The 19,758-nt window shown below is 38.7% G+C and overlaps 1 protein-coding gene across 1 annotated transcript in view; it reads right to left on the bottom strand.

Annotated features, from left to right (window-relative positions):
- The window catches only part of LOC126092572 (polypeptide N-acetylgalactosaminyltransferase 35A), a 154,894-nt gene that overhangs the window by 20,265 nt on the left and 114,871 nt on the right, over nt 1-19,758 (bottom strand). Inside the window, exon 11 of the mRNA XM_049908250.1 lies at nt 7,638-7,775. Within this exon, the coding sequence (XP_049764207.1) occupies nt 7,638-7,775 (138 nt within the window). The remainder of the gene's footprint in view (nt 1-7,637; nt 7,776-19,758) is intronic.

Below are 19,758 nucleotides of genomic sequence, written 5' to 3' on the forward strand. Positions count from 1 at the left end.
AACAAGAGTATTTGCATTCCGCTCCTAAGGTTGATTAATTGAAAGGCCTAAATGTTGCAACAATGTAATGGAGCTCAGGAAATCTAAAATGTTGTTCACCAGCCCTCACAATGGTCAGAGGTGAACTGTGGGGCCTGTGGAGTGGATCTAATGACTGAAGATTGTAGAGGGTAGAGTGTGTCAAGTTGGAAGCAAATGATCGGCAATAATCAATCAAATTGTTCTGTCAAACTGGAAAGCTTTGAAAAAGTTTGCAAGTGCATTCCCACGCATAGCCTTGAAATTCTGCTTAATCTACCATTTTTTAGGCGAGTGTTGTGGTTTTAGTGAATCTTCACCTACTCTGTGTGGGTTAAATCAAAGAGAATGATTTGCTAACAAACAACCAACACAGATTCAGAAAATATCATTCTTGTGAAACTCAACTAACTCTTTATTCTCATTAAGTAATGAGTGCTATTGACAGGGAATGTCAAATTGATTCCATATTTTTAGATTTCCAGAAGACTTCTTACACAATTCCTCATAAGCGATTTCTGTTCGAACTGTGTGCTTACGGAGTATCGTCTCAGTTGTGCGACTGGGTTCACAGTTTCCTGTCAGAAAGGTCTGGGAAAGTCATCAAGTAAAATGGATGTAATATCTGGTGTTCCCTAAGAATGTGCTACAGGCCCTCTGCTGTTCCTGATCTACATAAACGATTCAGGAGACAATCTGAGCAGTCCTCTTAGATTGTTTCCAGACGAAGCTGTCATTTACCGTCTTATAAAGTCATCAGATGATAAAGAGAAATTGCAAAACAATTTAGACTAGATGTCTGTATGGTGTGAAAATTAGATATTGACTCTAAATAATGAAAAGCGTGAAGTCATCCACATGAATTACTAAAAGGAGTCCACTAAATTTCACTTACAGCATAAAACACACAAATCTAAAGGCTGTAAATTAAACTAAATACTTAGGGATTACAAGTATGAATAACTTAAATTGGAATGTTGAGGGGAAAGCAAACCAAAGACTGTGATTTGTTGACAGAATGCTCTTCCTATTAAGGAGACTGCTTACACTATGCTCGTCCACTCTCTTCTAGAGATTGCTGTGCAGTTTGGGACCTGCATCACGTACAATTGATGGAGGACACTGGGAAATTTCAAAGACAAGCAGCTCATTTTGTATTATCATGCAACTGCGGAGGGAGTGCCATGGATATGATATGTGAAATGGCATGGCAATCACTGAAGCAAAGGCGATTTTTGTTGCAGCAAGATCGTCTTGTGAAATTTCAATCACCAACTTTGTCCTCATAGTGTGAAAATATTTTGTTGGCACCCACCTACATATGGAGGAATCATCATCAATAAAATAAGAGAAATCAGAGCTTGCACAGAACGATTTAAATGTTCATTTTTCCCGTGTGCTGTTCAATAGTGGAACAGCAGAGAGAAATAGCTGAAGGTGGTTTGGTGAACCTTCTGCCATACTCCTAATTTGGCAATGCACATTAATCATATAGATGTAGATGTACAAGAGGCACAACATGGAGCTATCAACTTTCAGAAGCTGGTGTGTAATGAATGAGGTGACTTGACAAGGTCTAATGCAAGACAATAAATACCATTTCTTTCTGGGGAAACTTAAAATGTAATATTTCTGTGTCTCTCTTCCCTTTTTTACTTTCAACTGTTACCCTGTTTTATTTATGTTTGAGATTATTGGTAGTAGTTACTAGTATCAGCTGAGAATGATGTAGTGACTGGAGTATTTGTTTTCCAATTTTGTGGTTGGATCCAAGAAGTTTCTGAAAGCAGCTGGATAGCTATGTGGCATTTATCAAAGGTACAGGAATAATGATAATTTAACACTGTCTTGAAAGTGAAACTAAAGCTGACTGATTTAATTGTGTAGCAGTGAAGGAGATTGTTAAAAGGAAAGAAAAATATTCCTTGACGTCTATATTTATGTGCTGCTCCATGAGTCTGCTGTCAATATCTTTATTCTTGGTTTGTGTGTAACTTCTGTGTTTTCTTTCAGTAAATGTGGTTTTTTTCGTATCCAGGGTGTAATTACAAAGCTAATAAAATGTTTTCTTGCCTTTAAATAATATTTTTCATCAGGTAATGGGCCCAGTAACGTGTAAAGGCAAACAACATAGTTTAATTAAAACAATATTTGAAATGAGCCTATGTCTGTTAAGAAACATGACTGCTAGCGGCGATTATAAGGTCAGCATTGATAAGCTTGAAGGACCTGACGACTGGGCCAAATGGAAACGGCATATTTCTATGGTGCTGCATGGATTAGAAGATATTATTAACGGTACACGTGAACGTGTAGAGTTGCAGCAAGATGTGACAACTGCACAAAAAGAAGCGTATATGGAATGGCACAAGAACGACACAAAGGCAGCAAGTCTTATAGCAAGTGCGCTAAGTAAACCTGTTGCAGAACTCACCTTAACGTGCAAGAATGCTAAAGAAATCTGGGACAAATTACGCGCCCGATTTGAACGTAGCAGTACTCAGCGTTTGAATATGTTGATTGAAACAGTTTTCCGTGTTAAACGTGATGAAACGGAAGATATTAGTGCACATGTGGCCAAACTGCAAAAGTTATTTGTGGACCTGAATGATGAATTAGCAAAACGTGAAGAAAATACGCTGTCTGAAAGAATCTTAAATGGTCGAATTTTGTCTACACTGGGAAAAGACTACAATTTCAAGGATCTCCGGGATACGATATCGACAGAAAAGCAAAGCCTGAATTTATTGATTGAAAAACACTGTACTATTGAACTGCGTGAACAAGATTTAATGGAAGTGCAGCTTTTGTCGTTTCTAAAACAAGAAAACGGCAAACAAGTAATCAGCAAGTAAAGATGACGAAGTCACAATTAAAACAGAAGATTCCGTGTAATATATGCAAACAATTAGGTCACTGGGCAGCAGAGTGTCCACACAACACTCGTCACAGCAATAAAAGAAAAGAGAAGAAGCGAGAAAGTGAACACACTGCATTTACTTCATACGCTATGGGTGTGTGTACCAGTAATCACAGTGACCCAAATAAATGGTATTGCGACAGTGGCGCTACAAATCATATCACTCCCAACAAACAGTATTTTGTTTCGTATAGTGAATTTGATGCTCCTCAAGTAATTTCATTGGGAAAACACGATGTCAAAATGTGTGCGTACGGTCAAGGAACAGTTTACATCCAAATTCGATGAAGCAATAAATGGTACAATGCAAGAATGGACAATGTTTTGTACGTCCATGATGCAAGTGTTAATCTGTTCTCTGTGAGAGCCATTGCCTGCAGAGGCTACAGTACTAATTTTAGTTATAATAATGTCTGTGTTCGAAAACAAGTCAGTGGTAGTATTGTTATGACAGGTTATGTGAAAAATGGACTTTATGTGTTGAACATGTGTGTTGTTAGAAATGCAAAAATGAATCGTGTGAACTTGATGACTTCGTCCGAAACATTGCAAGTGTACCATGAAAGGTTTGGACATCAAAATAAACAACATGTGAAGAATATTTTAAAAGGAATGGACATTCATGTGGAAGATGTCAAGAGTGAATTTTGTGACAGCTGTGCGGTTGGAAAGATGCATAGGCTGCCATTCAAAACACGAACAATACGCTCTACCAGTACTGGTGAATTAATCCATGCGGATGTCAATGGACCAATGAGCACGAAAACTTTTGGAGGTAAGCATTATTATATATGTTTCAAAGACGATTTTAGTAAATTTCATCAAATTTTCTTTTTAAGACACAAAAGTGAAGTGTGTACTGTGCTTAAAGAGTTTTTAAATGAAGCATGAACTAATGGACATGTTGTCAAACAATTTAGTTGTGATGGTGGCAAAGAATTTAACAATAATAATGTCAGTGAACTGCTTGCAGACAGGGGAATAGAGCTACTGATTCCTCCTCCTTACACTCCTGAACAAAATGGTGTGGCTGAACGGGAAAATAGGACCATTGTTGAAGCTGCCCGGTCAATGCTAAATCCGAGTAAATTACCTAAAGGGTTGTGGGCAGAGGCATGTAACACAGCACTCTACCTAATAAATCGTACTGGAAAATCTTCAGTTGAAAATAAAACCCCTTATGAACTATGGTTTAATCGACCAGTAGGACGACTTGATCATCTCAGAATTTTTGGCACAGGCTGCTATGTTCACATTAACAAACAATTCCGTTCCAAGTTTGATGATAAGGCAGTTTTTGGACGACTTGTTGGATATGTTAATGACAAAGATGGGTTTAGAGTTTGGATTCCATCTAAAAGAAAAGTAGTGTTGAGTCACGATGTGAAATTTAAGCCAGAAATTGTTTGTGATTTACATAGTGATCATGTTGAATATAGAGATCATGTTGAATTTGAAGTCCCTCAGGAAGAATTTAATGATCCGAATTCATCTAAAGATGACCAATGTAAATCTCCTAGGCTGTACACTTCTGGAGGAAGCCAAACTCAAGGAAAAAATTGGCACTCTCGATTCTAGAGAAAGTCAAGAGTCGAGTGAATCTGATGAAAATAAAGAATTAACAGAATTTCTAAAAGCAGAAGCTGCTGAATCTTCTAATGAAGAGAAACAGAAGAATAAAGGACAACGAAGAAAACCAACCTGGATGGAAAGTGGTGAATTTTGTATGGCAACGAAAGTTGATGCACTTGAACACAAAGATACAAACTGTTTTTCAGAAATATTGCAGTCAAACGAGAAGGAAGAATGGATGCAAGCTATCAGTGAAGAACCTCAATCTCTAAAGAAAAATAATACCTGGGTGCTGGTTGACCGTCCGAAGAATGCCAAAGTATTGCAAAACCGAAGAAGAATTAAAGATTTATGCTGATGCAGATTTCGCAGGTGATAAACTGGACAAGGCGCTCAACAACTGGAATTCTTGTAAAGTACTCAGGTGGTGCAGTGTCATGGACAAGTCAGTTGCAGAAAGTAAAGCAATAATTTCATGATTTTTTCCTTTTGGAGGAAGTGTTAAAAGAAAAGAAAAAAATTCCTTGACGTCTATATTTATGTGCTGCTCCATGACTCTGCTGTCAATATCTTTATTCTTGGCTTGTGTGTAACTTCTGTGTTTTCTGTCAGTAAATGTGGTTTTTTTTCGTATCCAGGGTGTAATTACAAAGCTAATAAAATGTTTTCTTGCCTTTAAATAATATTTTTCATCAGAGATTAATCTGGGTCTGCAGATAAAAGTTTCTCAGTTTATCCCTGGTGCAACATGTCTTGCAATCTGCCCCTTGTGCCACATGTCACTAAAAGTGAGTGGATTCTGGCTGTGGTCCTGAGTGGGACTTCATGTGACACCATGGAAGCTCTGAGAATGAAGCGAGAGGAACATTTCAAGTCGCTTGCAGAATAAACCATCAAGGCCAGGATTTTTGGCTAAGTATCTGGACATTATTAGAGACACTTTGAGTAAAGTTCACAGTATCCAATTAACATGCAACGATTGTACACTATTTGGCATGAGTGGAATAGCCTGCTATGCTTATTAAGACAAAATGTTGGTGCCTTGAGAACTGATAGCGGTTCAAGCAATTGTATCAAATGAAGTAATGTATTTTTAAGCACGTGTAGTTCAGCACCTTGGCACAAGGCCAGAAGTGTGATGGAGTGGTTCGAGGGAAACAGTGGCACGTTACAATGGATATGCTGGCCCCTAACTCGCCAGATCTGAACCTGATCGAACACATCTGGGATGTGATTGAACGTGGTGTCAAACCTCATCCCCCCTCCCTGGAATTTAAGGGAATTAGGTGACTTGCATGTGCAGATGTGGTGCCAACATACTCCAGTGACCTACCATGGCCTCAATGATTCCATGTCACACAACATCGTTGCTGTTATCCACGCCAAAGGTGGACATACCGACTATTAGGTAAGTGGTCATAATGTTCTGGCTGATCAGTGTACAACATGAACAGGAAGAGTCCCCGACACACTTCCCTGGGGCATAGGTGAAGTTACTTCTACGTCTGATGATGACTCTCCATCCAAGATAACATGCTACATCCTCCCTATCAGAAAATCCTCAACCCAATCACAAAATTTCACTTGATATCCCATTTGTTGTGCTTCTTACAATAAGTGTAGGTATGGTAACAAGTCCAATGCTTTTTGGAAATAAAGAAATATTGCATCAACTTGACTGCCTTGACCCAAAGCATGTGAGAAAAGTGCAAGTTTGGTTCCACATTACTGATGTTTTTGGAATCAATACTGGTTGATATGGAGGTCATTCTGCTTGAGACACGTCACTGTGTTTAAGCTCAGAATGTTCTATGATTCTACAATAAATTGATGTCAAGGATATTGGATGGTGGTTTTGTGAATCGCTTCTGCTACTCTTGTTGTAGATGAGTGTCAGCTGTGCTTTTTTCAGAGAACTGGGCACGGTTTTTTGTTTGAGGGATCTACGATAGATTTAGTTGGAAGAGGGACTGACTCAGCCACAAATTCAGTATGGAATCTGATAGGGCATCCATCGGACCCAGAGCCTTGTTCAATTTTAACGATTTCAGCTGTTTCTCAACACCTCTGACACTAACATTTATTTTGCTCATTTTTTCAGTGGTGCAAGGATTAAATTGGGGCAATTCTCCTGGGTTTTCCTTTGTAAAGGAACATTTGAAAACAGAGTAAAGCATTTCAGGTTTTGCTTTGCTACCTTCAACTTCAGTTCCTGTCTCATTTGCTAGGGACTGGACACTAACTTGTGTGCCACTAACAGTCTTTAGATATAGCCAGAATTCCTTTGGATTTTGTGAAAGATCATTGGACAATATTCTGCTATGGTAGTCAACAAAGGCTTTATGCTTTGCTCATTAAGCATGTCTCTAACATGGGGCATAATAATGTTCTCATAATAAATCAACATTCAAATGTGATTTTGGAATGAGAAACCTACTGTGTAGAAGCCTCTCCTTACTTACAGAATACAGATGGCATTACTCCTACTTACACAGTGTAATTGCACTGAAAAGCCAATCATCTGGAAATGTAGTACACTTAATGTCAGTTTGAAGTTTGTTGCATGCTGCTTTCATGCTGTTACAACTTTAATGGCCACAAGTGTATATTAAAATGAATCGTGGAACTGATAACTGTTCAAACATCCTGAGTTGTGTTCAAGAGCAGTCAATGTTGACATGAACTGATCATGATAATGTTTCAGAAAAGAGTTTTCAAACTTCTCCAGTTGTCAAACTTTACAAAAACAATTAGGAAATTAGAAATACTCTCTCTTTATTTCTCTCTCTTCTTTATTTAACATATGCTGGATTTAACAATAACAACATTTATGTGGTTGAGTGCCGTCTGTATCATCATATTGACATTTAAGGAGTTTAGAAAGACCGATATACATTAAATTTACAATGATTATTCAAACTCACAATAAATATTTTTGAATGTTAAAAAGGTGAACAACAGAAATGATTTCCTTGTATTTTAATTCGGATAAGTGAATTAGGTTTTTAAAAAAATTATGACTTACTTCCTTTTATCCATGGAGCTCCTGTAATAAGTCATTTCAGTCTGTGATCCTTATAAAGACTAACATACAGTGAATTCAGTAAGAGCATAGTACAGTACTCACATTGCCAAGCACATGGCGCCATTCTTGATCCCCGCCCATCTCATGGCACTTCCCTAACCTGGGAGGTACGGATTCTTTTGCAGTGAGACACAGTAGCTGCGCAAGGACCAGCTCTTGACGGTCTGTTTCATACCAAATCTGCAAAAACAGTTTGGTTAAGCTTTTAGGCAAAGCTGGGCAATACGTGCCTCAAGCACTGCCATGTTATTAGGTTGTTACAGAAGTTCACAGTGTTTTTCCACAAGTTTAATAAATACAACAGATACATATAACAGAGACACTAGTCATCAGTAATATATTCTCCTTCACTATTTACAACAGACTGCCAATGCTGGGGTAATTTCTCGATTCTGTGACTGTCGAAATTGCATGGTTTTGAAGCAAAGAACTCATTAAGCCACGTCTGGGGTGCATTTTCATCCAGAAAGGAAGTTTCTTATGGTTGTTTAATACAGAGCAGAAAAGATGAAAAGCTGAGGGTGTATGATTAGGCAAATAAGGTGGGTGTGGAATGACTTCCCAATTCATACAGTCTTCCTGGTTGCTGCTCTTTGACTGCATCTGCAAGACGTCTCATTTGTTGGCAATAAATGCAAGCAGTGATGGTTACACCTCAGGGAAGCAATTTGTAATACACCACACTGTTGCTGCTCCACCAGATGCATAACATTATCTTTTGTGGATGTGTGTAGGTCTTTGTGTGGGGAGTTGCTATTTTGTTGGGCTCAGACATTCCTTTCTTTTCCTTAGGTTAGCATGAAGACACCATTTCCTGCACCAGTAACGATACAGATTACGAACAGTCAGTGCTGTTCATGAGTCAATTGACAATAAGCAAGCAGAGATGCACATATGGCCACCTTCTGACTTTTGTGAGTTTGGTTTAGAGCACACAGTACCCATGCACCTGATTTTTGAACCTTTCCCATAGCATGCAAATGTCACATGATGGTGGAATGATCACAGTTTATCACTTAATGCCAATTCTTGAGTACACCATGTGTATCATTGTGGATTAATGTGTTTAAATGATCTTCATCAAAGCCCAAATGTCTTCCTGAATGTGGAGTCACTAATGTCATAATGATCCTCGTTAAAAACAGGAAACTATTTTCTTGCTGTGCTCTATCCAAGGCCATTATCCCCATATATGGCGTAAATGTTTCTGGCTGCCTCTACTGCTGCCTCTCTACTGAACTCAAACAGAAGAATATGTGGGGAATATTCCAATTTCTCCACTTGGCATTCCATTTTTAGCATCCACAGCTCCACTCACTATCTCCAAATGACAATATGTCAACTCTGAGAGCAACAGTGAACTACAAATAAAAAATTAAAATTAATAAACAGACCTACAGCAACAGAAATACCAACGTGCAAAACAAAAATGCTACCTACTTATGCCCCCACTTAATATTTTTTCTCTATGATTATGTCTGCAATTGTGTGAAAAGTAAATAGTCATGCATCTTTCAGAAATTTCTTAAATAAACTTGGAATTCTTAATTCACTTCACAGTATATTTAGTTTTCAAGACTATTTGTGATTCATATTACATATTACTTCCAATAAACAGAAATACCACAAATTCAGTACCAGGCAAAAAATTACAGTGTTTGACAACTGCTACAGAACAAAAGAGTTGCTGCAATGCATTAATACATTTGCATTAATTTATCTATATAGAACACTGAAAAGAGGATTGTCCCATCAAGAAATGCGACAGTGCTACCAGTAAAAATTTACCATGGTCAAACTGTTCAACGTGCAAACAGTAAATAATTGCGCTATATTGCCGCACAAAATGAAATAGGGATAATGCAAAGGGTTCTCATTTGTCCTGATTTCTCTGGGACAGTCCCAATTTTTCACAAAATGACTCAGTGTCCCCAAACCCTCTTTGTGGTTAGCAAAATATTCCAGATTTTCATCTTATGAAACACGATTTCCCTCACCCCCCCACCCCTCCCGAACTAATCATGTGTTATTGTTATGCTTTGTTCACGTAACATTATGGAATGTTAGTGTTATGCTTTGTTCACACAAATAAAAGTAAAGTTTATTGGTTGTGAAGTTCAATATAATACATTGATTCTTTCAGAAACTTGACAGTGCTGCAATCTTGCAAACAATTTTATAGGATTTCTAGTACTTGCAGCAGTGACTCTGATAAACTTTATATTAATAATTCCTTCAGTAATAATTGTGAAACACATGTGCAAACAAGGGAGTCAGACACTCTTAAGAATCCCAGTTTATTAAATGACATGGTGAAAATGCTGAGAGTTCACTTGGTGATGCAAAATTTAGCATTGAACATGGAACATGCAATGACATAGTAACTCATATTAAGTTCAACCAATATAAAGCTGTGCTTCAAGTAAACTCTACAAGATCAAAAACTAATAACTACTAATCAGTGAAGGTAGTTTCAGACATGGATAAGCAACTTTTGACACAAGAAGCCGCATTTGCATACCACACAGTCACACAACCTGTGTTTCAAGTCTATGGATTGCAAGCAACTTTTGACACAAGAAGCCGCATTTGCATACCACACAGTCACACAACCTGTGTTTCAAGTCTATGGATTGCAGGACTATCATAATTAAATGATGGTCCAACAAGAAGTTCTCATGCTCCCAGAAGAAAACCAAATCAATTATCATGAATGTGACTGCGCTATTTCCTGTAGAACAAATAATGAAGGAACTGAAATAAGCACAATTTATTTCAGTGATGATAGGTTCTTAAAGCCATACAGACTTTGAGCCACTTCCTTTAGTGGCTGAGTGGCTACATTTTATGAAATGGATAAAGGCTTTATAGAGAGAGTGTTGGAGTTGGAGAACTTTGGTGTTGAAAGTGCAGAATGTTTGATTTTGTGTGTTTTAGAGATGTTGGGAAAGTCTGATTTTAAGAAAAAGGTTGTAGCAATTTCAACTAACAACATAAATACTATTCATAGAGAGAAATAATTAAAGATAAAAACAATCTTTATTTTAAGTTACAAGAAAAGAGTGAAGATGAATTAATAAGTGTAGGATGTCCTACTCATACTGTGCACAGTGCTGTTCAAACTGATGCTGACAGCTTCTTCAGCACATAATTTGCAATATCTACAATATTTCCAGGCATTAAAATCCTACTTTGTGTGTCTTGACATATGTCCTATTATTGTGAAGAATTTTTCGAAAATCTGCTCGCCTTCAAAACCCTTTAGTTCCTTTCAATGCAGTTAAGTATTTTCTCCAACAGTATTCTGAGCATTAAAAAAGAAAATGTAATTATAATTGAAGTTGTAGATGTTGCTCAGCAAGTCAGAAGCCACAAAATCCAAAGGATTTTTGACATCTGCAGTAAAACAGTTGTTATACGAGTTGGAAAGTGACACTTGATCACTTCAATTATAACCGCAGCTTTCTATGTTGCCTGCATTGGATATTTTCGTGAATGGTATGAACCATTTCTGGAACCTCTTCAGCCAATGGAAAAGACTGCCCTAAATAAAACCATCAGATGAATTAATGTAGAAGAGTTGTGTAGTTTACTAAAATCTAGTGTCATGAACTTCACTATAAGTGACAGAGAACTGTTTGATGAGTAATACTGTGTAGGAAAACAGCTGGACTGGAATTTGAAATCAAATTTTATGTCCCATGAAAGATTGCAGGAAATTTTTACTCATTTTCATAATTGGTGAGTATGTTTAAAACACGTCGTCAGAAGCTTGATTGAATTTTCACTATCTGTTTCATGTTGTAAAGCATGTTTCGAAAGAGTGTTGTCAGCAATTACAGCTTTGTAGATAGACTGAGGAAAAAAAATCAAGTTAGAAACAGTAGATGCTCTCACAATGATGAAACCACATTTATTAGCCTCTCTTGTATGGATCTACAATTTCACATTTAATGAAAATTAACTTCAAGAGCAAATACACACCACTAAAAAGTGCTACTGAAGTATCAGGATTTGTGCCATCATCTTATGTGCAAAATGTGTGAAATTTGTGTTCATATTTATATCCAAATTGTATATGTAATACTGTTGTTAACCTCCCATCAGTAGTATCATAGATTATTATTATGCAGTATTGTGCCTAGTGGCAGGTCTTGTCTTTGCACAGAGAATTTATGGCACCAATGTTCCCCTTCTTCAGCTTATTCCTTCAGTCTTTTGTATCTCATTCCCTCTTTCATGTCATCTAGAAGTTGAATTCTTCTTCTTCATCTTCCTGTAGTTCTTTATATCTTCCCTTTGATGACATCGTGTATGAGCCCCTCGTGCCTAAGTATGTATCCAGTTGGCCTTCCTTTGAAGAATTATATCCAGAATAGATTTTTTCGTCTCCTACTCTTCTCAGCACATCGTCTTCTGTCACTTGATCTGTCCACTTGATCTTTTCTATTCTTCTCCAGCACCACATTTCAAATCTTTCCAGGTATTTTTGCTCTATTTTCTTCTTGATCCACAGCTCTGCTCTGCACAGTGCACTGCTCTAGATTTAACACTTTACCAGTTTCTTCCTTAATTCCGAGCTCAGTTTGCTGTTCAGCAGAGTGCACTTCTTGTTGAATGTGGCTCTGGTTATGGCATTTTTTGTCAGCAAGCTTCTCAAGTACTTGAACTGTATCACATTCTCCAGTTCTCGATTGCTGACAATTAACCTCAAAGGTTTCTCGATGTTGACTTCCATGCCTTATTTCCTTCCAGTTCCCACCAACAGGTTCATCATTTGTTGCAGTTGCCTTTGATTTTTGGCAAGCACCATGCCTTTGATTTTTGGCAAGCACCATCAAGTCATCTGCATAGTTGATGATGTTGATGAGTCTTCGTTCTGTCCTGAAGTTTAAGCATCCCTTCAAAGCTTCTCTCACCAGCCATTCTCCATACAGGTTGAGGAGACTCGGTCATGGACAACATTCTTGTCTGACTCCTCTTCCTATTTCCACACTGTTTCTTTCTCCGTAGTTCAGCCACACTTTTACTCTTCATCCTAGTTAAAAGCTGAGATTTAGTCTCTAGTCTCTTCAATTGATTCCAGTCACCTTGAGGATGTTCATCGATGCTGTCCAGTTGACTCTACTGAAAGCCTTCTACCAGTCTATGAAACAAACACAAACTTCTTAGTTAAAGCCAAAAATCTCTCCAAGAAAATCCTCACTGTGCCGATGGTGTCTGTGGTTCCTTTTCCTTTCCTAAATACAAACTGGTCTTATCTCATTACTTCTTAAATTTTATGTTCCAGGTGACTGCTGAGTATACTTGTGATGATCTTCACCATGTGTGAGATCAGACTGGTTGTTCTGTAATCACTACATTTCTTGGCTTCTTGTTTCTTCTCAAGAGCAATCACTGTGACACCCAGGAAGTCTTTAGGCCTTTCTTCCGTTTATAGGTTGTGTTGATGAGTAGCATCAATGCTTTCAAATCTACATTTCCGATTTCTTTCAACAAACTCATTGGTATGCCATTGTCTCCTGTAGGTTTCCTCCTCTTTATGTCCGGTTTCCTCCTCTTTATGTCCTTAATCAACTTCTCTACTTCCATTGTCAGTAAGCTGAGCCCTTAGATTACATGAAAATCAAGTGTTATTAAGCCTGTATTGACAGTGACTCTATCATGTCGTGACTTTTCACCCACCTGTCCTGAATTTTGAGTGTTATTTCAAAAATATTCTCAATCTGGCTAAAAACAATATGGAAACCTAATAATGCAGGAGTAGGTCTAGTAACAAAGAAGAAACTAGAATTTTGCACATCGCTAAGACTTAGTTTAAGGACTATGAAAGAAGGTTCTATATATGAAAGTGACCTGGAGTCACTGGAAGGTCTCTGACATTATGTAATCACAAGACAGACATTTTGAAACCAGATTTTAAACTGAAAAACATTTCCAGGGCCAGATGTTGACTCTGAGCATAAGTTATTAATTATGGACTGCAAATTAAGGCTGAAGCAATTGCAAAATGCTAGGAAATTAAGGAAATATGAACTGGATAAACTGAAAGAAACAAGAGGTTGCTGAGAGTCTCAAAGGTTTAGACAATGATGGGATGATACATAGGAAAGGAATAAATTAGGAGACAAGTGGATAGCTTTGAAAGATGAAACAATGAAGACAGCAGAGAACCAAGTAGGTAAACAGACAGGGCCTAGGAGAAATCCTTGGATAACACATGAGATAACTGAATTTAATTTACAAAACAACAAAATATAAAAATGCAGCAAATGAAGCATGCATAAGTACATAAAGATGTCTTAAGAATGAGACTGACAGAAGGTGCAAAACTGCAAAGCAGGAATGGCTAGAGGAGAAAAGCAAAGCCCTAGAAGTATGCAAGACTGTGAAAGATAGATGCCACTAAATGAAAATTAAAGAGATCTTTGGAAAAAGGAATATTAACAGCTCAGATGGCAAGCCAATATGGAGGAGAGAAAGGAATGCTAAAAGGTGGAGGGATGTACCGTACAAAAGGGCTATAAGACAAAATTATAAACAGGAAAGAGGAAGTAGAGCTGGATAATACAATACTGGAAGAAGAATTTGACATGGGACTGAAAGACCTGAGTTAAAAAAAGGCGGCTCTGGATTAGACAGCATTCTCACACAATGACTTGGGAGACCCAGCAATGACAGAATTATTCCACCTGGTGCGTAAGACATATGAGAGAGACTAAATACCCTTAGACAACAAGAAGAATGTAATAATTCCGGCTCCAAGAAAGGCAGATGTTGACACATGTGAATATTGCCAAATCATCAGTTTAATAAGTCATAATTAAAAATACTAATTGGAAAATATGGACATTTTAATCATTTATTTTTTATTTTTTTTTAAACAGAAGAATGGAAAAATTGGCAGAAGATGACCTTGAGGAAGATCAGTTTGAGCCCTGGGGAAATGCAAGGACATGCGAGGCAATACTGGCCATACAACTTTATCCTTGAAGATAGGTTGAAGAAAGGCAAACATACATTTATAGCATTTATAACTATGGAGAAGGCTTTTGACCATGTTGCCTGGAATATGTTCTCTGAAATTCTGAAGGTAGTAGGGACAAAATAGAGAGAGTGAAAGGTTAGCTACAACTTGTACAGAAACCAGACTGTAATTATAAGACTTGAATGACTTGCAAAGAAGCAGCGGTTGAGAATGGAGTAAGTTTGGGTTGTAGCCCATCCCCATGTTATCCAATCTGTTCACTGATCAAAGCACTAGAGGAAACCAAGGAGAAATTTACAAAGGGAATTAAAGTCCAGTACAACGAACTTCAGACTTAGAAGTTTGCTGAAGCGATTGCAATTTTGTCGGAGATGGCAAAGGGCTTGAGAGATGAACTGAACAGAATGGATAGTGTATTGATGAAGATAAAAAGACAAACATCAACAAAAGTAAAAGAAGGACAATGGAATGTAGTTGAATTAAATCAGGCATTACTGAGGGAAGTAGACTACAAAATGAGACACCAAAAGCAAGAACCTGGTTTTTAACATGCTATTGTTGTTAAGTGTATACAATCAGCAATTTGAGTTGGAGAAAAGATGTAGACAACTGTACCGATTACTGGAGTCACCAGTGTTTACTGTGGAATGTAACAGAAGATAGGTTAAAACTGTGTAAAGGGCACCAACCATTTCCTCCACTGACCCTCCACAGTTTCTGTTCCTTTACCAAATGGCACCTGGCTGTCAATGCCATCTCCCTCTACTACTCCGTGATATACATAGCCTTGCTGCTACTGAACACAACCTTTCCTAATGTCAACTCACCACAAAGCTACAACCTTCTTCCTGGTCACCATGACCAACTATGTCCTCTCCTATACTTACTTCTCCTTCGAAGGCGTCACCTGCAAACACATCCATGGTATAGCAATGGGCAACTGCATGGCACCATCCTATGCTAATCTACTCATGGCCCATTTAGTGCAATCCTCCTTAACCACCAAGAATTCCAAACCCCATCACATGGTTCAGATTCAGTGATGTCATCTTTATGATCTAGACTGAGGGTGAGGACACCCTACCCACATTGCTTCATGACCTGAACACCTCCTTTCCTGTTCACTTTATCTGATCCTCCTCAACCTAACAATCCACCTTCCATGATATCCACCTCAAAGATGGCTGCATCAGTACCTCCATCCACATCAAACCTACCAACCACCAACATTACTCCGGCTTCACAGCTGCCATCCATTTCACACTAAGAAATTTCTTCACTACAGCTAGCTGCCTGTTGTCATTGCATATGTAATGATGAGCAGTCCCTCTCCAAATACACCAAAAGTCTCACTGAGGCCTTCACAGACCAAAATTATCTTTCCAACCTTGCCCAGAAACAGATCTCCCATAGCTTGTCTCACCAGTCATGTACCAACCCCCACATACTTAGAGTATAGTGACAAATAATCACTCCTCTCATTACTCAGTACCACGCAGGACTGTTGCAACTGAATCACATTCCTTACAAGGGTTTCAACTGTCTTGAAATAAGGTATATCCTCCCCACTCCTACCACAGTGGTATTCCACTGCATGCCCGACCTACACAATAACCTTGTCTGACAATGCTCCACACCTGCTCCCAAACCCCTTGCTGATGGTTCACATCCCTGTGGTAGACCTAGCCCACTACCACCCACTCCAGTCTTGTCACTGGTATCTCCTATCCCATCAAAGGCAGAGCCACCTGTGAAAGCAGCCATGTGAACTCTAAAACTTGGCTGCAACCACTGTGCTGCATTCCATGTGGGCATGACAGCTAAAGCTGTCTGTGAACATGAATGGCCACCGCAAAACTGTGGCCAAGAAACCTGTCCAACTGAACATGTCACCCAATATGATGCACTTTACTCTTCTCACCAACATTATCCTTTCTGAATTTTCCAGGTGGGAACTCCCCCTTCAACACGAACTTCGTTCCCATAACCCCTATGGTTTCAACCTTTGCTAGCTCCCGTCCTCCACCCCCTTCCCATCTTCCACTTCAGTAGGCACATGCCTTCTATTTTGCCAACACACCTGTAAGTCCTTTCCTCGCTCTTCACACCACCCTTCCCATGCACAGCCTCCCAACACACCACCTTGCACCCCTATCCCGTCCCTCTTGCGTCCCTGTACACTGCTCTATGCAGCACTAGCACCTTCCCCCAACCCTACCCTGCTATCCCTCCCACTCCGTAACTCATGCTGCCTCTTTACCCCCCCCCCCCCCTCCCCACCCACTCCAGCTTCACTGCTACACACATCAGATGAAGTTGCAGTTAAGACTTAGCGTGTGTAGACAGTGGTCACGTGCGCACAAGTTGTTGTTGAGTGAATGAGTGAGAGTTGTACTTCTTTTGCAGAAGGACTTTGAAAGCTGATATCTTTTTATGATTCTTTTCCATTGTGCTTGTCTGCGACTGAATGCTTCTTCTAAGTGGTGAGTAGCAAACTATCCTATCCATTTTATTATTAAGAAACAAATTAGGTTTGATGGGAAATTATTTATGGAGAATGGAGATTTAAAAATAAAACTGGAATTATTTTTTGGGAAATATACTAAGCCAGGGTAATCTAAGGATGCATATAGAATCTGTGGCCTGTAACCAAGCTAAGAGCACATTTGCCATTAACAATATTAAAATATGGATATTATGCTTGAAAAAAGAGACAGCATTGGTCGTATATTTTTTACTATCGCAAAATCGATTTTCTGTCACTGAGTGACCATCTTCAGTGCTATATTGTATAACTTAAATTAGGATGCACTGTTGTCACTAAGCTTACGGCAATCACATAGACTCAGTCTATGTGACCATCTTCAGTGCTATATTGTATAACTTAAATCAGGATGCACTGTTGTCACTAAGCTTACGGCAATCACATAGACTCAGTCTATGTGATTGCCGTAAGCTTAGTGACAACAGTGCATCCTAATTTAAGTTATACAATATAGCACTGAAGATGGTCACTCAGTGACAGAAAATCGATTTTGCGATAGTAAAAAATATACGACCAATGCTGTCTCTTTTTTCAAGTATACCTGTTATCTGGTCGTAGTGCACAAGACAACATGGAGTCGCCAATCAATGGATATTATGCATTGTTCCAATCAAATTTTAAATACAAAACACATTACTAACTCTGCAGAAAAAAGATCTTTCATAATTAACTGTAGAGAGAAACATGGAGACTCATGCCTTAATTTGTTTCTGAGCTGCAAACTCCTTACCATTGTTGTTGTTGTTATGGTCTTCAGTCCAGAGACTGGTTTGATGCAGCTCTCCATGCTACCCTATCCTGTGCAAGGTTCTTCATCTCTGAGTAACTATTACAACCTACAGCCTTCTGAATCTGCTTGGTGTACTCATGCCTTGGTCTCCCTCTGCAATTTTTACCCTCCACGCTTCCCTGCAGTACTAAATTGGTGATCCCTTGATGCCTCACAACATGTCCCACCAACCGATCCCTACTTCTAGTCGAGTTGTGCCGCAAATTCCTCTTCTCCCCAATTCTGTTCAGTACCTCCTCATTAGTTACACGATCTACCCATCTAATCTTTACCATTCTTCTGTAGCACCACATTCTAAAGCTTCTACTCTTTCCTTGCCTACACTGTTTATCATCCATGTTTCACTTCCATGTATGGCTACACTGCATACAAATACTTTCAGAAAAAACTTCCTGACACTTATACTCGATGTCTTCTTCAGAAATGCTTTCCTTGTCATAGCCAGTCTACATTTTATATCCTCTCTACTTTGACCATCATCAGTTCTTTTGCTCCCCAAATAGCAAAACTCATCTAGTACTTTAAGTGTCTCATTTCCTAATCTAATTTCCTCAGCATCACCTGATTTAATGTGATGACATTCCATTATCCTTGTTTTGTTTTTGTTGATGTTAATCTTATATTCTCCTTTCAAGGCACTGTCGATTCGGTTCAACTGCTCTCCCAGGTCCTGTGCTGTCTCTACAGAATTACAATGTCATCAGCGAACCTCAAAGTTTTTATTTCTTCTCCATGCACTTTAATTCCTACTCTGAATTTTTCTTTTGTTTCCTTCAATGCTTGCTCAATATACAGATTGAATAACATCGGGGATAGGCTACAACCCTATCTCACTCCCTTCCCAATTACTGCTTCCCTTTCATGTCCTTCGACTTTTAGAACTGCCATCTGGTTCCTGTACAATTTGTAAATAGCCTTTTGCTCTCTGTATTTGACCCTTGCCACCTTCAGAATTTGAAAGAGAGTATTCCAGTCAAGATTGTCAAAAAGCTTTCTCTAAGTCTGCAAATCCTAGAAAAGTAGGTTTGCCCTTCCTTAATCTACCTTCTAAGTCGTAGGAATCTAAACTGATCTTCCCCAAGGTCGACTTCTATCAGTTTTTCCATTCGTCTGTACAGAATTCGTGTCAGTATTTTGCGGTCGTGACTTATTAAACTGAAATTTTCACACCTGTCAACACCTGCTTCCTTTGGGATTGGAATAATTATATTCTTCCTGAAGACTGAAGGTATTTTGCCTGTCTCATACATCTTGCTTACCAGATGGTACAGTTTTGTCATGGTTGACTCTCCCAAGGCTATCAGCAGTTCTAATGGAATGTTGTCTACTCCCAGGGCCTTGTTTTGACTTAGATCTTTCCGTGCTCTGTCAAATTCTTCATGCAGTATCGTATCTCCCATTTCATCTTCATCTACATCGTCTTCCTTTTCCATAATATTGTCCTCAAGTACATCACCCTTGTATAGACCTTCTATATACTCCTTCCACCTTTCTGCTTTCCCTTCTTTGCTTAGAACTGGTTTCCCACTTGAGCTCTTGATATTCATACAGGTAGTTCTCTTTTCTCTAAATGTCTCTTTAATCTTCCTGTAGGCTGTATCCATCTTACCCCTAGTGATATATGCCTCTACATCCTTACATTTGTCATCTCGCCATCCCTGCTTAGCCATTTTGCCCTTCTGTTGATCTCATTTTTGAGAGGTTTGTATTCCTTTGTGCCTGCTTCATTTACTGCATTTTTATATTTTCTCCTTTCATCAATTAAATTCAATATCTCTTCTGTTACCCAAGGATTTCTATTAGCTCTTATCTTTTTACCTAATTCATCCTCTGCAGCCTT

The sequence above is a fragment of the Schistocerca cancellata genome, chromosome 7 (assembly GCF_023864275.1).
Source record: "Schistocerca cancellata isolate TAMUIC-IGC-003103 chromosome 7, iqSchCanc2.1, whole genome shotgun sequence".
Taxonomy (NCBI): Eukaryota; Metazoa; Arthropoda; class Insecta; order Orthoptera; family Acrididae; genus Schistocerca; species Schistocerca cancellata.